We start from the raw sequence: 24,625 nt of genomic DNA on the forward strand, positions 1-24,625 counted from the left end.
GCGGGGTGGGGTGGGGGAAATGGCGGGGGCTGTAGGCGGCCATCACCCAGGGGCACTGCTCAGGCCCAGGGTGAGCCGGGGAGGCCGGGCACCCACTCTCCCTCTGCCCCCCTGTGAATCTGTCCCAGGGGCTCCTGGGAGGTAAAAGAGGGGCAGTGGTGGATCGCAGACCCGTCAAAAACGGTCACCTCCCTGTTTCCACAGCTCTCTACAGCAGGCCTTGCAACTTCTCAAGACTGCCCGCCAAGGAGGAGGCACCTGGGGGCCAGGGGAAGCAGCTGACCTTCTGTGGCCTTCTCTGACAGTCCAGGGACCAGGGACAGACAGTCAGGGACAGAGCCCCGCATGGAGAGCCTGGCATTCCGCTAGGCTGGCTGGAACTGGCTGCGACAGTTTTACTTTGAAAAATGCGATTAAGCAGCTTTCTCTGTGCCCCAAGCTAGAAAAAATGGTCTCTTCCCCAGAGCTTTGTCATGGAAATCTGTAGAAAAAATGCGTTGCAAGTCAAAGAACCCAAAACGAAGACAATGGAGGACTTGGGAAGTGGAATTGGCCAAGTAGGATTGTTCCCAGAGCTGCTCCTGTTAACGAGAACCTGGGATAAAACCGCTCCGGAGATGGGGCTTCCTTCGAGCCTGGAAGCAGCTCTGAACTGAGCTCCTCTTTATGGAAAGGACATCGCTGGTGGGGACACGCTGGGGAGGGTGCAGCTCTGGGAACTGAGGGGCCGGAGTCCAGCGGTGTGTAGACTGGCTGAGACTGGGAACGTGGCGTTCCTTCTGGAGAAAAACCCCGAGTTCCCTGGAGGTGAAATGTCTTCTTGTTCATCAAAGCTGAAAATCAGCACGGCGTTCGTGGAGGATGAATTAGAAATGTGTCCCCAAAGCCTGCAAATGTTTATGGCCAGCCATTTCCCTGTAGGAATGATGCTCAGCAGGGCTGTTTACACAAGCGAACCAGAGGGAATGTCCTCGTGCCCACATCAGAGGACACTTCGTAGATTAAATCCATATGACGGGAAAACATTTCCTAATAAGTAAATGGGAAATTTTTCTCACAGTATAGAGTTACTTGGAAAAGGCAGATTACAAAATAGGAAAGTGAGGTGATCTCAGTTTTGGGGTATGTGTGAGTGAGTGTGTGTGTGAGAACACATTCCCCAGGCCGTGCCAAACTGGGGCAAGAGCATATAACGTGACTCATAGAAACAGTGACAACACACTACAGTTTGGATCTAGCAGTCATATCCCAATGGGGACGTCACCTCAGGCTACTGGAAGGCCGTTCAACGCCATGGTGGGGAGACCCAGCGCCAGACACAAGCTTGCGGGGATCTGACTGGACCGCTTTCCAGCGGTGCGACTGTCAGCAGCTTGTCCCTCTGCTAATTTGATGTGGTTGGAAGAGATGGCCTAGCGTCGTCTGCCCCATCCCGAGGGCGTGTGGTGTCTGCGCACCAATGAGCAGCCGACCTGCTAGGGCCTCCACGTGTCGGGGGTGGGGGTGGAGGTGGGATGAGGGAGGAAAACGTGTAGGCATCTGGGGGCTTTGAGACCGCGAGGGGAAGGGCGTCTTCAGGCACGTCTCCCTTTTATGAACTTCACAGCCCTTTGGTTCTTTGTCGGACAAATTTAGAAAAGACCTACAGTACTTTTCAAGGCTATTTTTGGAGGTGAACCTGGATCTGACATTGGTGTCTTCTTCATCAGACCGTGCTGACATGGGCCATGAGGTTGCCCATCTTTACTCAGGTTCCATACATGTGCCACAGAGACACAGAACACCACGCGGAGGGCACCTTGAAAAACAGTTTGCAGTCTGCCCCTCGAAATCATCCTCCTCACTAACCGCACCCCAGCCACAGTCCCAGGGCTGGGGACAGCCATCCCGGTGCTCTCCCCCGCCACCGAGTCCGTTTTCCAACACACGGTCCCGGGGGCTGGGTTATCTGCTCCCTGCCTATGGGAGGCAGGCACGGGGGCCTGGAGGGCCATGTCACTGGCACGTGGCGACTGCTCTGCATCCTCAGGACCGCCCATCACGATGGCAGCTGCATCCCAGGGTCTGCCCAGGCTGCCCAAGGTCACAGGAGGTCACTCAGACTCTCGCCCTATGCTTACAAGAAACAGTTCCATGTTTAAAAGAGAAAAACAAGTTGTACCATAGATGCTATGGCACCAAACTGCGCGGGATCAAAGCGAATGCTAGCTCTGCCCATTAAATGTGGTGAGACGAGTTACCCAGCTCCTCTGGGCCTGTTTCCTCACCTGACTGTAGATACCTCAGGGACTCGAGAAGAAAGCCCTTGGCTCTGTGCCTGACACACACACACTCGTTAATGTGGCCACAATGATGCATTTTCTGAAGGATCAGGACGCTGATGGCTGGTGTGCGTGAAAGCAGGGGATGCATGAGCCTGGTGTCTATTTCTGGCTCTCAGTGTGGTCCCAGCTGCATTGCACAGAGGGTGGGAGGCAAGGCGAACAGACAAGAGCCATGTTGATGATGATAATAGGAAATGGTCATGTGCTGCCATTTGGGGATTCTCTCCCACTCCCGGGGGCTCACAGCTGTATTATTCCGCTCAGGCTGCCATAACAAAGGGCCACAGACTGGGCGGCTTAAACAAAGAAACGCATTTTCTCACAGTTCTGGAGGCTGGCAGTACAAGATCAAGGTGTGCTAGGACGGGTTCCTTCTGAGGCCTCTCTCCTTAGCGTGTAGATGGTCTTCTCCCGTGTCCTCAGGTGGCTGTCCCTCTGCACGTGTCTGTGTCCTAATCGCTTGTTACATAAAGGCACCAGTGACAGTGGATGAGGGCTCATGACATTAATCAGAATCACCTCTTTAAAGACCCTGTCTCCAAATACAGTCACACTCTGAGGAACTAGGGATCAGGGCTTCAAGAGATGAATGGGGGTGGGGGCTGGGCGCATCTCAGTCCCAACAAGAGCCCAACAACTGCCACTTAGGTGGCAGTTGGCTTTTCCAGCAGCCAATTTAGATTATAATGGAACTAAAGAGTTGTAATTCACCATGAAAGTGAACAGGAACAGTGCAGTAGCAATTGCCAGAGAAAGATCACAGATTGAATGAAAACCTGCTTTGAGATGCATTGCACGTTCCTGTTGGCAGAAGCAAGGCTGGGGAAGTGGGGGAAGAGCTCCACACATCAGTTCCCAGAGGTTCCGGGAGTGGGCGTGTGCATGGGCGCTGGTGTGGGCAGCACGGGCTTTTCATCTTGCTTCTGTTTTGAAAACGGACGATCTCCTCTCCCTTGATGCCAGTGTTCCTCTCACAGTGATTTTCTTTTCCTTTTTTTTTTTTCTTTTTTTGGTCCAGAAATGGAACAAAGAAATGAAGGGCTGAAGAAAGAGGATGAGAAACAGATCTTTTTCTTGAGTTACTTGAGTCAACCATCTGGAGGGCAGGGGAAAAGGAAGAATGTTAGAGAGTCTTAGAGAGAGATGCCTGCAGAATCAGCCCGCCATGCGCAGTGGGAAAGGGGGGTGAGGGAGGGTAGCCTGGGTCTGCTTCTGAGGGCACACCCGGTCAGGGGCGCCAGCCACCTGCAGCGGGCCAGCCTAGGAGGAACCAAGGAAGGAGCAAAAGGTACGGAGCCTACTGAGGGGTGCTCATGGGACTCACCCCTGTTCTCCTAGCCTTCGTCAGCTGGGAGGTTATGTCCATTTTGCAGGTAAGACTGAGACACAGAGAAGCAACAACACATGCCCAGTGTCGCTGAGGTGGGTGCTGGCACCCCTCCTACCTCCAGACCCCCAGTTTTCTCACTCACCTGAGCTGCCTCACTTGGTCCAAGAAAGTGGAGAAGAGTCAGGAGCTGGGTTCGCAGCGGGGGAGGCGGTTACCCCTCACTGTGTGTGGCAAGTCACAATGGGGTGTTTGCAGCCAAGAGGGCTTCCCTCTGCAAGACTCCTGCCCCTTCCAGCCCAAGCCCTCCTGGGCCACCTCTCCCGCCAGGTGGTACCCCAACACAGCGGCCTCACGACTGATCCCTTCGGGAAACCACGGGATGGAACCTGACTTGGGGAGCCCCGTTCAGGCCACTGCAGTCCCATAAGGCACTCTGGTGCTCCTTAGCTGGTCAGGTTCAAAGAAAGCTCTAGTCTTGCCTGGGAGAAGGAACGGGGGAGGTCTCCTGATTCCTCCACTGCACCTTGCCCAGAGCTGACGGAGAGGCGAGTGGGGTTTGAACGGCTCATGCCACGTTTGTAAGCCTTACTCCTACCTCTTGGCCTCCTGTGTGGCCAGGAAGCTGAGAGACCGGCCCCCCAACCAGGACAAGCTGTGTTTAAACTGTGGGAAAAGAGGTGACACTCCTGAGGGAGGAATTTGCATGTGTACCAGGAGTAAGACTCAGTACCCTGTGCAACGCCCAGGTGTAACAGGCCGTCAGTCACCACAGACCCCCGGGCCCTCACACAGCCCCCCATTGTACTTTGCTGTCTCGCTCAGCTCCCGAAACCTAATAGGCCCGCAGCCCCTCATCCCAACCAACCCAAGGCTGCTAACGGGAACTGCCCTTCCATCGCCCTTCTTTCTTCCCAACTTCTTTCTTCCCAACCCCCCAATTTGCAAAAATAAAACAAAATTCCAAAACTGATACCAATAGCACAGCGAATTCCTGCTGATGGGTTTGGAAGGAGGACTTCCATAGTTTATAGTTCCCTTCCTTGTGGTTTTTAAAATATAACTGCTTCCAAGATGTCAAGTCCTGCCCCCAATCCAAGGTCACTCACAACTGGAAATGATTTTATGAATGAGGAGACAGGTGGGGTGAGCACCCACCCAGGCTGCTCCCAGTGCCTGGGCTGCTTCTGCCCCCTCGTGGGCCTGGAGGACACCTGGCTGCCACCAGCTGGGTCCCAGCTTGGCCTGCTGGAGGGCAGGCGGATCTGGAAAGAAGAGTTCGGTGCAGCTCAGCCAGTCGCAAGGGAACTGCCACGCTGGCGTACGAGGGCACAGCGCAGAATAGCCAGATCGCTTTCTAGTGCTTAAAACTGTGCCGGGCACGTGGGAGGTTCTCAGAAGCAGTCGCTACGTTAGTACATAGTAATTCATCCCTCCGAGAACTACATCTTCATCCGCCAGTCCTTCCCTCTATTTCTTATTGTCATGCCAAGTGCCATTTAAAAAGAACTTTATTGTAAAAGTAACTACAGTGTAGAAAATACAGGTAAACAACAGAAAATAAACAAATAAGAAGCCCTAATTCTCACCGTTCAGGGAACTTTGAACATACATGTTGGCATATTGTCTCCAAACTGGCGGGAAGGAGTATGGGGAGCGGCTGCTAACAGGTCTGGTTTTTTTGGGGTGGTAATGGAAGTGTTTCAGAATTAGTTGCGATGGCTGCACAAAATGGGCAACGGACTAAAAACAATGGGACTGGATACTTTAAAATGGCAAATTTCCGTTAAATGAATTATATCTCAATTTTTTTAATTGGAAAAAAAAGACAACCAATAGTAAAATAAAAATCACTTTACAATAGAGAAACCTGGCAGACCCCAGCTCAGCCAATCATGTTGACAATATGTATCCTTAAGATGATGTGGTAAGAATGAATGGCGCTTCCCCTCTGGGGTCTTCCTCCCCAGAAACTGCAACCTCTTTCTAATCATGAGAAAAACATCAAACAAATTCAACTTGAGAACCTGAGGGACAGGCTACAGCCTGCACCACGAGTCCTGAAAACTGCCAGGTCATCAAAAACAAGCAAAGTCTGAACAGCTGTCCCAGCCAAGAGCCTAAGGAAACGTGACAACTAAACGTCATGTGGTGTCCTGGATGGGATCCTGCATATAAAAGGACATTAGGTGAAAACGAAGGACATGAATAAAGTACAGACGTTGATTAGGAATGATGTGTGTCCATATTGGCGCAAATCACGTCCGTCCACATTTGATTGCAGCAAAGTGTCACTCCAAAGTAAGATCCAACCTAAGATCTTAACGACGGGGTTAAGGTGGGGTACATGGGAGCGCTCCACACTCTCTCTGCGGAAAAACATTTATTTAAAAAGAAAAACAGTGGCCGCCCCTCTGCCACCAGTCTTTGTGTCAGTGTCCCCGTAGATTGTCAAATGAAAACATCTGACACTGCAATTCATATACGATGCAAAAATGACTGTGGAAGCCGTTGGAACGAGGGTGATTTAAATAAGAACGGTTTTAGAGAGATGCTGCCAGAGCTGATGAAGTGGCTGATCACACATGATCCTCAATCCTGGGCTAGGCAGTGTGCTGGGCAGGTGTCCCCAGGGCTGCCGAGACGCCAATCGGTGTTTGTGGGATTCTTTGTTCTAAGCACAGGCAGTGACACGGCTCCAGGACAGTGACGGGTCCTGGCGGGGGGGGGGGGGGGGGGGGGACGGGCGGGGGGGAGGGTGAAAAACAATGATGCATTAGGGCTTATGTTCAGGGGATGTCATCCTGAAAAATCATGGTAGGGCTTATTTTACGGTTAGGGCTTATTTTCGGGGAAACAGTATAGTTTGTAATATGTAACCTAACCAAACTGGGTCCAAAAGTTAAAATGATAACAACCCCTTCCACAATAGTTGTACCAGAACGTTCCACGCAAACAGCCTTTCGCCAGCTAGCTTCCAGTCAGAGTCCCAGGGTGGCCTGTAGGGACTTTGCCATAATCCCATAAGCACCCCCACATCACCCCAAATAGACACGTAACTGAACACAAAATGGCCTGTTCATCACCGGAAGACAGGCCCGTTTCCCCCTTCCAACTGAACAATGCTCCCTCTGTATTAGTTATCTGTTGCTGTATAACAAAGTACCCCAAAGTCAGCCGTTTAAAGCAACACACATTTCTTATCTGGTCAGAAGTCCAGGCAGGCCACACTGGGCCCTCTGAGACCGCAGGGCCTCACAAGGCTGTAATCCAGGCGTCGGCCAGGCTGCTGTCTCACCTGGAGGCCCAGCGGGAGGACAGCCTCCCAGCTCATTGGGGTGCTGGTGGAATTCATGTTTCCGCTGAGTGATGAGGGCGCCGCGTATCAATGGTGGTCGGCAGGAGGCCCCTGCAGCCCTTGCTAGGTGAACATACACAGCATGGCTCCTTACTTCAGGCCAGCAAGGAGAGCCTCTAGAGTGCTACGGAGTAGGACGGAGCTCTGCCCATACATATTGTCATCTAGTCGCAGGAGTGACAGCCATCACTTCGCCATATTCTGTGGTGAAGTTATAGGTCCTACCCATGTGCAAGGGGAGGGGACTGTGTATTACAAGATGTGAACTTGGGGGCCATCCTAGGGTCTGTCTGCTACAGATTTTGGATCTGCCTCTGGCAGGGCCCTTGGGGAAGAATTGTGGGGTGCCACACTGCCAGGATCAGGAAAGCCTTCAGGGTTGTGCCCTGGCAGGCTCTCCGATTCCCAGGGCTGCCCAAAGGCTGCACCCTAGCCAAAGTTTTGCCATGATGTGTGATGTCAGTGGTGGCCCTGAGTTGTGCAGTGCACACTCGCACACTGGTCTGAGGCAGCCCCAAATCACACCTGTGGATGACAGGCTTCTTCGGAGCGATACCTCACTGAGGGTTAATATCTGGTCTGATGCCAGTTCCACCAACGAACCATATGTCTCTGCAGCTGAGTTTACACTACATCCTTTCTCCCAGCCATTGCCCAACTTTTCTAGTCCTCAAACACATCCAGCAAGCTGGAAATATTTTCTCTGGAACTTTTGACTGTTTTCACCTAAGGCAGTTCAAGACTCACAGCTTCTGGAGTTTGTTTATTTTCTCACGTTGCTGGGTGGGTCTCTGGAAGCAAAGCATCAAAGTCAGTTGGAGTCTCAAATGAGAACCCTGATCCTTCCAGAGCAATGAGTATCACAGTTGTCACAAGGGTGACAGTCCACCCCCTACAATACATCTCAGTTGCAATGTCACCATTACATATTATGCAAAAACCTCAAAGTGTTAAATTAATTCCCAGCTGTCTTTGGCACAGCCCAAGGATGTTTTCCAGTTAATAATAAACACAGAAGGTGCAGAACTTTAGAATCTAGTGTCATGGTGATTTCTCATAATTTATAATGACAATGCCATGTATTAATTGAGCACTTACCATATCTCACATATTTCACCCCATTTGCTTCTCCCAACAGTCCTCTAAGCAGGTACTATGAAAATCCCCAACTTACAAACACAAAGATGAAGACCTGTGTCTCGGAAATGCTTAGACCCTTGTCAAGGGAAGGCTGAGCCGGGACGGCAAGCTCCTCCCGACACAGAGCCCCGCTCTCACCTATGGGCCACTGACACCCAGTTGTGAGTGCAAATCACGCCTGTGGGCCCGTGTGCGGCCCCCTCCGGTTTTGCAGTGCTTGCGTTCACTCTGACACACATCTCCCACCCCCGTAAAGGTGGCCACGGGAACCTGTTCCTACAGCAGACATTTGTCAGTGAGGAGAACAAATGGGGAACACCTTCGGTTTTCGTGGGCTAAGAGAGCCTGATGTGCGTTGTGCCACCCTTAACTTTTTCTTTGACACACGTGATGCCAAATGTAAACAGGCTTGGTAAGAAAGCACACAGAACCAGGCCCTCCGTTGCCCCAAGGAACATTTCCATTTTAACTTGGTTCAGATGGGATCCCGTCCTTATCTAGCTTCTGCGTGGTCACCTTTGACCTGGAAGCAGAGATGGCTGCCAGCTGACAGCACCCACCCTCACCGTGGCCTCCCCCAGCAGATTTCCTTCCAGTGACCTTGGCCCTGTGCTCAGCCTTTGGTCCACAGGCCCACCCCCTCCCAGGCCTCCGTCCATTTGATTGCTCTCCCATTTTTGAGGAAAAAGGGAGGCTTCCCGCAGAGGACCCAGAAATGGAAAAGAACTTGACGCTCTCTGAGGCACTTGGCCCCCGGAGCCGTGGCTCATTATCAGGAGAACCATAGTCATCAGGGAAAGGCAAGTAGAAACCACGATGTCACAGCTCTGTACACCTATCAGAATGGCTAAAATGAAAAGGATGGGTAAATCCAGGCGTTTGTAAATATGCCTGTAAATATTTTCTAATAGTTTGAAAATGTATGAATATCTGAACAGACTGTTTTTACACAAGGGACATTATACTATTCCTACCACTGCCACTCATTTTTCTATTTTATGATATGTGGTGGGCACTGTGAAAATTAGTTGGGAAAGGGAAACCTGCCTAAAATGGAGCCAGGCGGCCAGAAGGGGGAGCTCTCACACAGGACCTACCACTCGGTGTAGTTACAGTAAGAATGTCAATTACAGACCCCAACGGAATTGTCAACAGGAAAGAATCATCCATGACAGGCCCCGACAGGAAAACATGTTGCAACTCCTACGAGTTACCCCAGCAACTCAGCCAAGGAGAAACTGTCACCTTCCTGAACTATGGTTTTTCTACAATGGACTTTTGTTCAAAACAACCCCTCCCAACTTGCTCTTTTTTCTCCATAAAATAATGTTCCTCTCTTTGGTTTGTTGGACTTACAGCTTTTGCTATAGCTTCCTTGTCCTGAATTGCAATTCTTTGCTGTTCCTGAGTAAACCACTTTTGCTGGTAAAATAACTTATTTTTAAGGTCAAGAGCACTTTTTCATGCCAAGAGGTGTATGTTTGCTCATTTTGGGGCACAGCTGCCCAGACTCACTCCCTGAGGCCCATCCTTTATTTCTCCCCCTCCCCCGGGGCCCTGTGGGTGACAGGGCGGAGACTTAAGTGGCTTCCAGGCTGTTGCTGCTGAAAACAACAGTTCAGTGATAGGGTGATGTTTGCCTGTTCCCCACCTGACAGCCCATGGCCTCTGAGCCATCCTCTAGAGGCTAGCCAGGGGACGTCCTGGGGCTCAGGCCCCGCTTTCCCCTGCTAGCTCTAGGTTCCTTCATGTGATGTGGGCTCCAAGCACATCTGCTATGTACTTTTAAAAAAAATAATTACACTCATTTTTAACACTTCCACATTTTTTCTTTTCTTTTTTCTTATACATTTTATTGGGGAATATTGGGAAACAGTGTGTTTCACCCAGGCCCATCAGGTCCAAGTTGTTTTCCTTCAATCTAATTGTGGAGGGCGCAGCCCAGCTCCAAGTCCAGCCACTGTTTTCAGTCTTTGGTTGCAGAGGGCGCAGCCCAGCATCCCATACGGGAATTGAACCCGCAACCTTGTTGTTAAGAGTTCGCGCTCTAACCCACTCTAACCAACTAAGTCATCCAGCCGCCCCTCCGCAGCTCGCAGCTCGGTGGCCGCTCATTGTCTTCAATCTAGTTGTGGAGGGAGCGGCTCACTGGCTGTGGGGACAGTCCCAGAGAGCAGTTTCCAGGCTCTCGGCCTCATAGGAAAGGTGCTAGCTCGAGTAGTAGATGGCCGTCAGCTGTGACTGGTTGGCCGTCAGCTGTAACCAGTTAACCAATTAGCCACTGATATAACTGCCGTGGCTGCGTTGGTTGGTCAGTTGGTTGGCAGGCAGAGAAGCGGACAGCAGGTTGCGGGGCGTGTGGCTCCTGCTCCAGTGAGACTATAGTGGTATGACTCCCCTATCTATGGTTCCGTGGGTGTTCCTTTTTGGCCTAGCCATATCCTGCGTTCTTATGTGGGGAGCAGGAGCTGAGACCCCACAGGAAAAACGGCACAGCCAACAGGGTCTCTTGCATGACAAATGGCGCAGCGAGCAGAGTCCCTCGCATGACACTGGTCCATGTGGGAATCGAACTGGCAACCTTGTTGTTAAGAGCTTGCGCTCTAACTGACTGAGTCATCCGGCCGCCCTGCCATGCACATTTTGACAGACATAAAGTTTGTAATTTTCTTTATCCTGCTAAAAAAACAAAATTCAACTCAGTAAATTTAAAGGTCTAATAGGCTGTGTTAAGTGACTTATAAATCGGGCAGCACCTCATCTAGCAAACAGAGAGATACTCCCAGGAATTATACAAAATGGAAGACTTCTACATAAAGGAGCCTAGGGCAAGGAAGTCATTAGCAAAAGAAACATCAAAGTTCCTTGGAGAAAGAGTTCAGGGTGATGAAGGGTTCTCATTGGCTGAGCTGCGGTTTTTCCATTGGCTGGGCTTGTTGCTGGTCCAGAAGAAAATCTTCCTTCTTCCTCCAGGGGTAGTAAAGTGCAAAATACACCTTCCTGTTGGAGATGCCAAAGTCTGGTCTTTTCATGTTTGGGGTAATGGATGAGGTGGTAAGGTGTGACAGCTGCCTGTACAGGCCTCTCCAACTCCAATTGTAGTTGGTTTCCTTTATTAATTCTCACAATGCGGATCACGCCTATTTGCCAGTAAGGTTATTTAACTATTTCACTTATCATTCTTTCCCACCCCCTATTGTAAAATGGGTTTCCTGATCACTTCTAATCTGTTGCTGTTGATATGGAAAATATACTTATTGATTTTTTTTTTTTTAGTTGAGTTACTGTTCATCTTTCTGATTCCCTTTTAGTTTTTTAGTTGCCTCTTGGATATTCTATGGAGTGGGTCACATTGTTTCATTATATAATAGTCTTATTGCCTTGTCCTTTCTAATAATCGTCTTCTATTTCCGGTGTGTGCCTTACTGTGTTAGCCAGAATTTCTAGAATATTGAGTAAGAATGGTGAGTGTAGGTATCTTTGAATCTTTATTTGCCCTACCACACGTGGCCTCTCCATCATAACCGGTGCCAGTGCTCCCAACGGCCATTTTTCAGGCCTCAGATGTGGGTAGTGTTTGCTTTTCCCTGAGGTATGTGTCGGAGACTGCCATGAGGCAGATTGTATTTTCCCATAGAAAATGTATGTTCAGAACTTCAGCAAATGGATCTGAATGTGGGGGGGGGGGGAGCTCTACTGCCATGTGGATGTGACCTAAAATATAATCGTCACCATTTATTTCAAAACAACTTTGTCTTCTTGGAATTTAGAAAGGCTTTCTAAACATGATTTGGATTACCAGTTTTTTAAGTGATCTGTCCAGGGAAGCCTTAAGCTTCTGTATATTTATTTCTCTAGCGAGTAACAGCATTAAAAACTTATTTGACACAGACTTGTGTTCCAAGTTAAGGATCAATCATGTTTAAAAAAGACCTTTGTATTGCATTGTTATGAAGATAATATAAAGAAAATAAATGATAGTTTTTTTAAAAAAGAGGAAAATTCACTCATAATCCTACCAGACACAAAAATTATTAATTTTTGTTCATTTCCCTCTTGTCTCTGCCCATATATTGGTCTTTTTCAGAATTGTAATCATTGAATTTATACAATTTAAATGTTGCTTGTTTCACTTAACCTAAATAGTATGTTTGTGGTTTTACATAATCTGCATAATGATCAAGCTTATTGGCTGGGTAATCTTCCTGTAAGTAAATGAGCGGTGGTAATTTAGTTCACCATTCCCCGAATACTGAGCACAAGATTGCTTCCAAGTTCTGTAACACGATGGGTATTTTTGTGCCACAGCCTCCTCCACTTTTAGATTACTTCCTCAGGCCAACCCGTAAATGAAATTACGGGGTCAAAGACCCAAAGGCCTTTAGACTTTTACTTCCCTCCCACGGGGTTGTGTGGGGTCACCTAATGCCAGCAGAGCAAGCAGTGGTCCAAGTCCTCTCTGTATGGTGGCGCCTCTTCACAAATAGCACTGCTGTCCCCAGAGTCCCGGCATGGGACTTTAATCATGAGGGTTTGGCAAGGAGTCACCGGAATGGTGGTTCTTCACCCCAGTCTCCAGGGAGAGCTGTGGCTGCAGGGGCAGAGGTTCTACCTGGAGGTGGCACTGCCTTGACGTGCCAAGTGCCTGCCTCGGGAGAGCCCAGTGTGGTCCTGAGGTTGCAGTCTCAGGTGCAGAGCACAACCTCCATCCTGGACTGTTCCAGCTGCTCAGAACAGGAGCTGTTTGCCGCTTCTGTTCACGGTCTTGTCTTGTTCACCCAATGTTCACATACACGCTAATGGATAGATATTTTCACCCCGGGCTTTTTAAAAATGGAAAACAGTGTTTCGTGGCATTTTGCCCCCAGCACTCACCAAAGCGGACAATGTCAGATACCTAGAACAATTAAAACTATGCGTCCTACACAAAATATAAAACACAGGCAGCAGTGCCTCACAGAAGAGTGAGTTTAGCATCCTGAATCCTTGTGAATGTGCCGCGAGGAGCGCTGGGCTGATAGCACTCACGTCGCCCCCGAGTGAGGCCTCCTGAACGCGCAGATCCCAGGCTGGCCCTGCAGCCACCAACAGCCATGCCCAGGCAATGCCTCCTGTATATGTGGGGCATTGACTTGCTAGGGCTGCTTCTCTTCTGTGCGATATTCATGCAGGCGCTGCAAACGCGGGGCGCCTGGCCGGAGCGGGTAGAATCCCAGCTGCGCAGCTGCAGGAAAGGCAGAGAGGCGCGGGGAGCTGACCGGACCGCTCCTCCACGCTTAGGGAGACAGGAGTTAGCTGGGTGCAGAGGGAACGGTTCCTAACGGGAGGAAATCCGCGGCGATGTTATTCACGGGCGTCCGTGACGCTGGTCTCCACTCCGCGGGGCTGCCCTCCCAGCAGCTCGCTCAGAGCCGGAAGCCTCTTTTAGAAAGGAAACGACCTTGTCTCCCTACTGATTAAAACCTTTCGATGGGGCTTCTGGAAATAAAGTTCGAACCGCTCGGCTCTTTCTTCCGGGTCCAGAGGGCCCACTCCTCCAGGATGCTCGCCTGCCACCCGCGACGTGCCTGTCACGCAGGGGCCCAAACGCACGTGAGAACAATTTGTCCTCAACAAGCCACAAGCACAACAACTTGAAACAAATGTTTAATGCACTTTACAAAACTGTAGGATGAGAGACGTGATATAAAGCATTCGGACAGGAACCGGAAAGGGCCCACCACTCCTTTGCAGCCCCAGCTTCACCCCGAGGGTGGAGGGCTGTTTGCACTTGACTGTCCCGCCCCCTCACCCCCGACACTGCAGGCTGTGGCGTCGGCCGGGTCCTCTGCGTCCTGGGCGCTGTGCTGGGCACACGGCGGGGACGTCCACGCAGGCGGTCAGTGCGGCGGGCGCGGGGCTCCAGGGCGCCGCAGGCCCCCAGCCCGCACGCAACCAAATGAACGGAGGCGGGAACGCGGCGGAGAGCGGGGAGGCGCTGGGCTGCGCAGGCTCCGGAACGGCCCGGGCGGCCCCGCCCCTGGCAGCCGCGCGCCAATCAGCCGGGGCCGCGGGACTCGCCCCCGCCCCCGACCGAGACTTCTGCCAATGAGCGAGGCCCAGCCCCGCTCGGCGCACACCGCTGTTCGCTCATCCTGCTCCAAATAAAGTTCCTCAGGGTTTTGAATTTTTTTTTTAAAGTGCCCGCTGCCTGCGCGGCCGCGGCCGAGTCCCCGCCCCTCCACTTCCGGTCCCGCCGCCCGGAGCCGGTGCGGCTGTGTGGGCCCGCGTCTCGCCGCCGCCGGCCGGCCGGGCGTGGTGTTGGGCGCCGGGCCCGCCTCGCCTGTGTCGGGTGCCCAGGTGAGGAGCGCGCGGCCCCGCGGCTGGCGAGGGGCGGGCGCGGGCCTCCCGGCGGCTCGGCTCCCGCGGCGCGGGTGCACCGGGTGGGCCGCAGGGCGGGCGGCGCCGGGGCTGTTGAGGCCGCGCCGCTCCTCACGGCCGGCGCCGGGCGGGCGCGCAGGACGCGGACCGCGGGGCGCGGGGCCGGGCGGCGAGAACGGAAAGGGCCGCGCCGGGGCCGGGCGCTCCAGGGGCCGCCCGCACCGAGCGCGACGTGTGCGGGGCGCACTCACGGCCTCGCTCGCGCCCGCCGTCGCGGACGTGCCGCCGGCCGCGTCGTGCGCGGGGGGACGGAGGCCCGCGCGCGGCCCAAGGTCACCAGCCCGGGGGCCGGGGGAGCGGGGCTCGGACGCCGCGGGCCGCCTCCCGACGGCCGTGGACGCGGGGCGCGGGGACGCGGGAGCTGAGCCCGGCCGGGAGGGGAGGACGTCTGGGGAGGACCGGGTTCCGGAGCTGCGGCCGCGGGCGGCTGGGGCGTGGCCCCCGTCGGCCGCCCGCTGTCCTCGGCGTCACCGCAGGGCGTGGGGCCCTCGCTCTGCGCCGCTCCGCGCCGGGCCGCGGCCGCGTGGGTCCAAGGAGGCTTCTTGGAGGAGCAGACGCCACATCGCGACCTGTTCTCTCGTGGAAGGAATGGGATTCGGCGGTGACGGAAGGAGGGCATTCCAGGCCTGGGTGTCGCGTTGGGCGGAAGCTTCCAGAAACGAGCAGTGTGGTCGAGTGGCGAGTGGCGGGGCGGAGGCTGCCTGCCTTGTGCCCAGGGCTCCTGGCTGGGTGCGGGGGTGGGGAGGGGCAGGGTGCACCTAGGAGGGCGTTCACAGGCAGTACCCCACCTACGCGTGCCTGCCACTCGGGTCGTGGGCTGTGCCGGAGGGGGCAGGTGTAGGGCAGACAGTAAAGGGGTTGGGCTCCAAAGGTCGGTCAGCCCACCGGCGTGACTCCTGTGCCCACGGGAGGTTCTGGGCCCTGGCGGGCTTCTCTGCGGGAGGAGGGCGAGGTTTTGTTTATGTTCGGATCTGGGCCTCTGGCGGGACAACTGGGTTGTCCACTGGTGACCTGCAGTTCCCTCTTTTACACTTAGTTTGGGACTTTTTCACAGCGGGAGGAATTGTAAACAGGGATTTCCCGGGCCTCCCCACCCCCTGAGCTGACTGGCTCCCGCGTCCCTGTACAGGTGACATGGCCTGATTTTGCCACTGCGGCCGGTGTGCCGAGTAAATATTACCTGATGATGAAGCTAGTAAATAGTACCTAAGAATCATCTTTGAACTGTCTGAAAGCAAGCTGCACCCAGAGGAGGGACGTAAATGGGCCGATCAGGGCCGGAACTGAGACTCAGCGAGCTGTTCCCGTAACTGATCTGTTCCCGAGAATGGTGCTTTAGTCACAGTGTCTGCAATGAAGGGGAAGGTCTTCCCCGGGGGAAGCGTACTGAAGGAGGAGTTCTGAAGCAACTGCATCTGTGCAGCAAACCTCTTGGCAGTTTGAGTAATTATTTGTATTCAAATCTCTTTCTGTAGAGTTAATTTAACAGCTCTGGCTACATCCCCAAATTAGGCCTTTTATCCCTGAAGTGGGATAAAGGATGTGGTACTGACACAGATGATGGAGAAATAGCTGGTCATTATATACCCATACTTCTCAGAATGCTGGGACAGTCCGTTTTGTGTCACCTTCTATGGAAAACAAAACACCGGTGCTATTTTCTTTCATTCCTTGCTCATCAGTGGCCCCGCAGGTTGTGTCAAGGGCTACAGCCTTGTTGAAGAGCGTAAGCCAGGACCCTCACTGGTGGAACTGAGTCCGGGACACACTCTGCCCACGAAGAATTCACTGTGGGCTAGTGGGGACTATAAAAGAGCAAAGCGGAGTCCTCCGGCTTCAGTGGCACAGAAGCGTCTGGGTGTGAGCCTTTCTTCAAGAGAGTGAGTCTCGCCAGGACCCTCTGAGCGGCTCCTGTGCAGGTCCTGGGAGCTGGGTGTGGACCAGGCATGGGCCCGGGCCCTCAGTTTTCCATGGGTCTCTTCGTTGTGACCTTCCTAGGGTACTGCCTGCTGAACTCTCTTTAGACATGCCGTGCTTTTATTCTTTGCCATATTTCATTGCCAAGGTCAGCTAGAGGATGAAAACCAAGTGGACTTTGTGTGGTGTGTCGGTGCTTCCAGCCAACCCCCGAGGAATGGACGCATATGTGGGCGGTCATCCGGTGACCCTGACGGGGTGTGCAAGGCTGGGTTGGCGACAGCGGACGCGGCTGGGCGCAGACACTGCTTTGTGATCCAGTTCCCGACAACATCATTGGGGGTGGGCTCAGCTGGAGAGCTGTGTGTGGCAGCGTGGGTGGAGCCCCCACAGGTGTTCCTCATTCCAGGCCCAGCCCCGCCCCTTTGTGAGTTACTTCATAAACAACCAGGAGCTCCCAGCCGGGGTGAAGCTGCTTGGTTGTGGTCCCTGCTTCCACGTAGGTCCACCTGAGGATTTGGCGTGGTAGAGGGGGAATGAAAACACCAGTGTTGGTTGGGTTCTCACATTCTGTCAACTTTCTTGAGGTACAATTGAAGTACACCAAACTGCACGTTTTAAGTGTCTGACTTAGGCGTCTTGACGGACATACCTACCCCTGAAACTGGCACCACACTCAAGGCATCTCCACGAGGGAATCTAGTGTTTCTGTGGTGACTGCCTCTGGCAGCTGAGTGGCCTCAGACAAGCCAGTTCCCGGGCCCCTTGTCCCAGGTCCACATCTGTAAACGAGTGGGAGTGGGGCATACGAGTCCTTCCCAGGCTTGAAATCCTCGTAGCTGGTGAATGTTAATGTGTAGCTGACCTGTCTTGAAGCTAATTTAGACCAGCGATTCTTAAAGGGCTTGGGGAAGGGGTGTGTGTGTGTGTGCAGAAGTTGTGTACTGTTCAGAAGGTCATGTTAATGTGTCATTTTCATGGTACAAGCAATAAAACATAAAATGACAGTCTTTGGGGGGATACCGAAGATCGTAGGAGAGGCTGTATAAGGGATGTGGATAAAAGTGGTTGGCATCCATGGGGAGCGGTACCCTTATATGTTGGCCTTCGAGATCTTGGCCTCAAACAAACTTCTATGATTTGGCCAAGTCTCCCTCTGGAAGTTTTAGATCATTTTCTTTTGAAAATGATCAAAATGGTTTTGAAAGCAAATGATATTACAACAACAAAGCAAATTATGGAACTGTTGGGCAGGTGACCAATTTTTGTCCTCCATCCAAAGCTCCCGAGGCCCTCGCCAACCATGCTAAAGCCAGCAAGAGCTGGGAGGAGTGGCAGGTGAATGGCAGCTTGTGAGAAACAGAAGGCGGATTCTAGAGGGCGATTATATCTGTAAAATTGGTGACTTGTCTTTAGCCCGTTCTCCCAGGCAGTCAGGGTGTCACCTGCGTTTGGTCCTAATTGTCCATCCCAGTAAAGTGTCAGGGGGGGACCCTGACACACAGGTCGGTTGGCAGCAGCCAATGCAGACAGTCTAGTTCGGGCCATTAATATAACTGGATGTCAATATTGCCTACAGCTGTAAATAAAAAACAAATGGAAAAAAAAAAAAAAAAAAAAAAACAAATGGAAAGATGCGTATTAAGGTTCTAGCTACACCTTTATTAAAGGAAGAAGGAAAGCACTGTTCTCTCCTCAGCAGACGAGGACACTCCCCTCAGTCTGTGATGGGCCAGGCCTGTGGGCCACCCACGGGCCCGTGGTCCCTGTGGCTGGCAGGGCCCACGTGGAACCTGTTGGCCGAGGCTCCGCGGGGGCTTTATCACCTCTGCACCCAGGGCTGACGCCCAGTCAGTGTTAAATTCATGGCTCTCCCTTTTTAAAGTTTTAATTTATACTTTAGACTTATGAGGGTGGTGTAGAGATTACCCCAATTCATTATGGAGGAATTCGGTCTTGTTAATGTACCTCATAATACTAAGTTTTTCTGTAAATTAAAAATAAATGAATCAAATATATGGTGATGGAAGGAGAACTGACTCTGGGTGGTGAACACACAATGGGATTTATAGATGATGTAATACAGAATTGTACACCTGAAATCTATGTAAATTTACTAACAATTGTCACCCCAATAAATTTAATTTAAATAAATAAATAAATAAATGAAAACTACCGTCTGTCGTTGTCAGTGTCCAGTTATTGTCCAGAGACTGTCCTAACTGCGTCCGGTCTGTCTTGCAGGGTAGGTGGCAGTAATGCTGACGCTGGCAAGCAAACTGAAGCGGGACGACGGTCTCAAAGGGTCCCGGACGCCAGCCACAGCTTCCGACTCCACGCGGAGGGTGTCTGTGAGAGACAGGCTTCTCGTCAAAGGTAATGGCTCCCACGGCGCTCGTAGAGCCTGTGACAAGAGGAAGTGTGGCCGGGCTCCTTCAGGACGTGGGCAGCAGCCTGTTGAATAGACACCTGTTTGGAAACATTTTAAGATAGAAATACTTACTGCTTACAGCGAAGGGCTTTGTCCCGAGCACGGGCTATGGGAATGCTGATGGGGAGAAGATGGTGTTGGGAACTGGGGTGTCTTCTGTCGTTGGGATGTCCTCCTCGGTAGGGGTGGTCAGAGCCGAGCCAGCAGGCCTACGACTGGCCTCTGCTGCCCTTACGTGGCGGTGGGGCAGGGCGGCGCTTCGTTTCTTCTGGTCTCCTCAGCGTCAGGTCCGGGTGGAAAGGGGGAAGAGGGATTAGGTGATCTTTCCGATCCTTCTCCATTTGACTCCAAAGACTGCAGAGGGCCCTGTGCAAAATTCCTTCTCTTCACAGGATTAACAACCGTGTCCTAGTGTTTGGAGGAGGGTTTCTAGAATGTGAGTATGTGAACACGCCCGCATTTGTGTGGCACTTTGCATTCATTCATGGAACAGATTTACCCCTCGTAGGTGCAAAGGCAGTTTCCTAGGGTGAGGACTGTGGAGACGAGGAAGAAACAGTTCCTGCCGTGAAGGAGCTTATAACCCGCAGCACTGGACCGCATGACGTGTTTGCGTTTCTTAAGTGTAAGGAGCTAGGAAGCGAAGGTCAGGTGCTTTGTTAGAACTGCCTGCTTTCGTGTTCTATTGGCTGGACACCGTGGGCTGACGGGCATCTGATGTCCCGGAACTGGCATGGTGGCCGGGAGCGGTGCGCGTGATGCGCCCACTTTGCTGGACCTCGGAAGGCGTGGGGACAGGAAGGCATCGGGCTCCGGGGAGGCGCCCAAGCGCGCTCCTCCTCGTTCTCCCGCTGCCCTTGGGCCTTGGCTCGACTCTGGCTCACCAGCCTGGTGGGTGATAGAGGAAGGACCAGTTTTCACGTGTGGGTGTTAGCTGCTTTGTCCGGCACAGCACAGGCTGTATTCAGAGCTTGTCACAGCACAGGAGGCTTCCCCTGGGGGTCAGGATGGAGCATGGCTGCAGCACCCCACTTGGCTGGGCCCTTGAGGACCTGAGTCTTTCCTGGGTGCTGGCTCGGGGTTCCATCTGCAGAGGAAGCCGGGGGCCAGGCAAGCCCAGGAAGGGGTTTGAGGCGTGTTGTGGTCGTCCTTGGAGGAGTGGAGCCGTGGCCGCTGAGGCACTGGAGGACAGTCCCTTTTACACGAAACCCCCCTTTTGGGTCTTGGAGAAAAGTAGGGCGTCCGAGTTCAGCAAGGTTGCCACAGCCAGGACTGTCACCCTGGGCTGACGTGGGCTCTGTGAGAGTTTCGTCCTGACCATCAGCAGGTGGGAGAAAGTGTGTGACTGTGTCTCTGGGACTTAGTGCCGTAGGTGGGTTCCCGGGAGCGGGGCGTGTAGGGCAGCATAGTAAAGGAGTACGCTGGGGGCGAGACCTGTGGACGGGAGGGAGGAAGCAGGAGCGGGCGGGGGTCAGGCCTCAGGGAGGCCCGTGACAGCCGGTGCTGCAGAGTAAGCAGGGCCCTTCAGCACTGTGCCCCTCAGGCGCGAGGGCCAGGTGTCCTGCCCCGTGAGGGCTGTGGAGTGAGGGGGGCGTCTGTGCTGCCCACACAGGCTCTGGAAGGACTGAGCTGAGGCCATCTGCTGGCCAGCCGCCCTCTTTGGCGGAGGGTCTGGGCAGTGAAGGCCACAGAAACGTAAGGCAATGAAGTGTGTTGCTGTGCTTGACCTTACGTGGCGTGGGGTCTGGCCTGGTGCAGATGGCTGTAGGGGGTGCTGACGGATGGGGAGACTGGAGCTTGGCAGGGACAGTTGTCCCCAGCAGTGAGGGCCTGTTGAGGCTGCACCAGGGAAGCTCCTGGTTTTTCCTTGGCTAGTGGGCCGGGTCTGAAGGGCAACAAGGCTGGAGTCCGTCCTTCCTGGACATGCTGTAGCCGGCCTTGCAGCCGCTGGCCAGGGGGCACTTCTACTGTGCTGGCCCGTGCCCACTGCAGCTCTTCATTTGTACTGCCCCCCCCTCCAGGTGGTTTCAAGGACGTTCTCCGGGCTGGAACTGGAGAGGTGCTTGTGGCAGCAGTCCCTGGGGGTGGAGAACAATCGTTTCTGGGCTAGGACTGCGGGCTGCTGTCTGCCCTGAATTTGGGGAGCTGGGGACACTGGTGAGAGAGTGTCAGATTAATGCATTTCCTGTTGGCCCCACGCAGGCCTGGGCCATCACCAGTGTTTTCCGCCACAGGACAGATGGTGCTGTGTTCCTGGTGGACCTTTGGGAGCCATTGAGTCTGGCGGTGTCCTCACCTCCCAAAAAGCCCTCGAGCAGAATTCCTTACTTTCTTGTCTCGGAGAAGCTGGCACTTTCCATGTGATCGGAGCATGTCTGTCTGCCCACTCTCCCACTTGTTCACTCCACCAACGTTCCGGTGCCTGCTGTGTGCCAGGCTGCTGTGTGTGATCCCTGAGGAGCTTGGGCTCCAGGCAGCTGGCAGGCAGCTGGTCCCGGTTTTAGTCTTTGTGAAGTGCGGGGATTTGGAATTGCACCGAGTTCAGGGCAGGCTGCATGAGGGAACGAGAGGGAGTGAGCTGCGTGCTTCCTGGTGTCCTGCTTCAGGGGCCGGGCCCGGGGCTGGGCTGCGGTGTTCACTCTCCCTGCTGCAGGCCTGCGCAGAGCAGAGAGGCCTGACGGCCCAGCTACCTGCCCGTGCTCTGGGGGGTGCCGTGTGGGCCTCCCTTGGTGAGCGCCCGGCAGTCCGGTCGTGTGCTGCTGCAGGAGGGTCCCCCTTCCAGTGTGCTTCCTGGAAGAGTGGGAGGACAACCATTCACTGTTCTCGAGCTGCTCTCCCCACTCGGCCCTGCCCAGAACTCGGGTGGGCTCAGGGTTTGGCTTGCATGTTGGCAGGGCAGTCCCAAATGCCCCAGCTAGTACCATCGCATGGTGGGGGTAGGGGCATGGCTTCAACCCAGGAGCTTTGGAGGGCATGGTTCAATGCACAGCACCTGTGGAATGCCCCGGGGCGCTTGACAGCGTGTGGAGCTGGCAGTGCCCCGGAGAGGAGTCCTGCCGAGGCAGCTGGCCCTCACATGACCTGACTTGTTGTGCTGGGGCCTGACCAGTGAAGTTGCCCAGGAAACTAGGTGGCCCCTCAGGTGTACTGAATAGCCGGTGGGGCAGGGGGATGGGGTGGGGGAAGAGGGACCTGTGGGCGGGGCAGGGGGATCTTTGGGGGGGGGCAAGGGGACCTGTGGGTGGGGTGGGGGATCTGGGAAGGGCAGAGGGAACTGTGGGGGGGATCTGTGGGGGGGACGGGGAATCTGTAGGGGGCAGAAGGGGGTCAGTGGGAGGGGCAGAGCCATCTTAGCGAGGGGCAGAGGGGGTCTGTGGGAAGAGGGGGGCTGTCTTTGGGAGAGGCTCAAGTCAGCCCTGTCTGCTCTTGTTGAAGTGGATGGTAGAAGGCCTTGGGGCTCCATGCCCATCCACACCAGTCTCTGCTGCAGGGCTGTGTGGGTTTCCAGGCTTACAGCCTTGCTCCCCCGAGTGTGGAGGGGCCCGCATTGCAGTGTGCTGCTGAAGGCCCTTGGACTGCGTGGAGGGCTGGCTGGGGCGCTGGGGAGGGGTCGGGAGCCTCCCAGGTCAGGGCACTGCGTGGAGGGGGAGAGTTGAGAAGAGGGGCTCAGTGCACAGACAGGAAGCTCACACAGAAAGCTCTAGTTCTCTCTTGAACCAGAGGTTGAACCAGTGGTTCTGGTGGAGGAGCTGCCATCTTTCCCTGGGTCAGAGGGCGCGGCTGCCCTGCCTGGTGTTTTGCCTGATGGGGTTTGGAGCTGACTCTCGCTAAGAGCCATGTGCATCTGAGACTGGCCTTGTGTCTTGGTCAACCAGGCCATCACGAAACCCCAGCGACCGGGCTTAGACGATAGACACTTATTCCTCACAGTTCTGGAGGCTGGAAGTCCAAGATCAGGGCTCTGGCAGATTCAATTCCTGGCGAGGGCCCACTCCTGTCCTGCGAGCACCTGGTGTCTTCTCACAAGGGCACTAACCCCATCCTGTGAGCCCACCCTCACCTGACCTCATTCACTCCCACATGCCCCTCTGGTACCATCCCCTTGGGGCACAGGTTAGTGCACAGCACCTTTGGAATGCCTCGGCCCCCCCCCCCCAAGGAGAAAGGCTCCTCACGTTACACTGACAGCACTGCCCGCGTGCTGGCAAGTGTGCTTGTTTGTCAGGCGTTTCCTGGGCACCCCATCTGCACCAGGCTCAGGGCCAGGTACTGGCAGCCCTGCCGTGGAGAGTGGCAGGTGCCGTGCAGGTGGCTGAGCGCTGCGGTGAGAGGCCCGTGGCAGAAGGGGGCAGGCACGCGCTGTGTGGGCCGCTGTGGTCACGGGATGTTTCAGGGCAGTTGTGCTGCAAGGGGGCTGTGAGGGTTGCTCTTTAGTCACAAAGGAAGGGTCTCATTTCTCAGAAGGAAGCCGTGCAGCTGTGGGCTTGTCCGGGGGCTCGCAGTGGGGCCGGGCCGGCCCGTGCGTGGTGGGGTGTGGGCAGCGTGGGGCGGTGCACAGATACCCGGACTGCCCGTTTCCGTGCTGGTGGGTGCAGGCGGGCCCTGAGGTTATGCAGCGCAGGGCCGCCGCTCTGCCGGGAGGCCTCGGGCGTGTCAGGCACTTAGCTGGTCCTGGTCGTGGCTTCTGAGTTGATGGCTTGCTGTTCGTGCACCAGCGTTTGCCATCATTTGGCTTGTCAATGGGACAGCTCCCTGAGAGGAACACCGTGCGAGCACCCGGGGCTTATTTTGCCTTGTGTGCTGGGCTGAGTTAAAATGCCTGGCATCTTTATGGAAATTCTGGTCCCCCCAGGATTGTACTGCTTCCCTGCACTGGCCCTTGGACCAAACGCCTGCCGAGGCCCTGGCAGTGGGGGGCTGTTGCTGGACAGGGTCTGAGAGCCAGCCCTCCCCGGCCCTCGCCCGCCTTCCCTCAGCGGCTTACGCTGGACGTGCAGTGCCAGCCTGACGCTCACCTGTGGAGGCTAGTTGTAGACGGCAGTGTGCAGTTACACGTCCGTCTGTGTGAGTGAGTGTGTAAACATTTTAGCGTGGCGAAATCGCCGGGAGCCGTTTCCCTGTCCCTGGGGAGAGGGAAAACTTCAGCGCCTCAGCTGCACCTACAGCTCCTGGGGTGATGGTCTGGGTGGGGCTGGGCGGCAGGGTGGGCTCAGCAGGTTCTAGATGGTGGTGCTGGACGCTCAACTCCAAGTTTTACTAAAAATCATTGAGTCGTGCACTTAAGTAGGTCCATTTTCTAGCAAAGCTGTTGCACAGACCAGGAGCCTCCGAGGTGACCGCTGTGCAGCTGGCCGGAGATCCCTGCCCCCACCAGCGACCTCTGGCCCCACTCCCCGTCCCCGCAGTGTGGGGGCCGCTTGTGTGATGCCCTGGTCAGTGCCGCCACTCCCTCCTGTGTCCAGACGTCACCTCTTCCTTCACCTCTTCACTGTCCTTGGCACTGGACTGTTCTCTCAAGCGCTTCCATTTTGGGGCCACTTCAGATCCTCTGGGTGTGTTTGTTTGTTTTCTGGGCACAGTTTTTATTTCACTGGGCTTATATGTAAAGCTGGGCGGCAGAGTTCTTGGGACTGCAGATGGGATAGGCCCACCAGAGAAAGCCAGCATGAGTCTCTCAAAAGGCCCCTCACGGACCGTTCTGGAAAATT

At 54.3% G+C, this 24,625-nt stretch overlaps 2 protein-coding genes across 6 annotated transcripts in view; both read left to right on the forward strand.

Annotated features, from left to right (window-relative positions):
- The window catches only part of RAMP1 (receptor activity modifying protein 1), a 45,425-nt gene extending 43,187 nt beyond the window's left edge, over positions 1–2,238 (forward strand). For both annotated transcript variants that reach the window (XR_013993479.1, XR_013993480.1), the window contains exon 6: positions 205–2,238. The gene's annotated coding sequence lies outside the window, so the exon portion shown is untranslated. The remainder of the gene's footprint in view (positions 1–204) is intronic.
- A 12,133-nt stretch (positions 2,239–14,371) lies between these two features.
- Positions 14,372–24,625, forward strand: part of UBE2F (ubiquitin conjugating enzyme E2 F (putative)) — a 45,901-nt gene continuing 35,647 nt past the window's right edge. The window contains exons 1-2 of one of the 4 annotated variants that reach the window (XM_081050677.1): positions 14,372–14,488; positions 18,731–18,862. In XM_081050677.1, the coding sequence (XP_080906803.1) occupies positions 18,745–18,862 (118 nt within the window). In that variant the 5' untranslated portion in view covers positions 14,372–14,488; positions 18,731–18,744. Of the gene's footprint in view, positions 14,489–15,598; positions 16,450–18,730; positions 18,863–24,625 lie in introns of those variants that run through there. The other 3 variants (XM_081050680.1, XM_081050679.1, XM_081050678.1) reach the window with 3 other exon arrangements.

The sequence above is a fragment of the Rhinolophus hipposideros genome (genome assembly GCF_964194185.1).
Source record: "Rhinolophus hipposideros genome assembly, chromosome: 6".
Taxonomy (NCBI): domain Eukaryota; kingdom Metazoa; phylum Chordata; class Mammalia; order Chiroptera; family Rhinolophidae; genus Rhinolophus; species Rhinolophus hipposideros.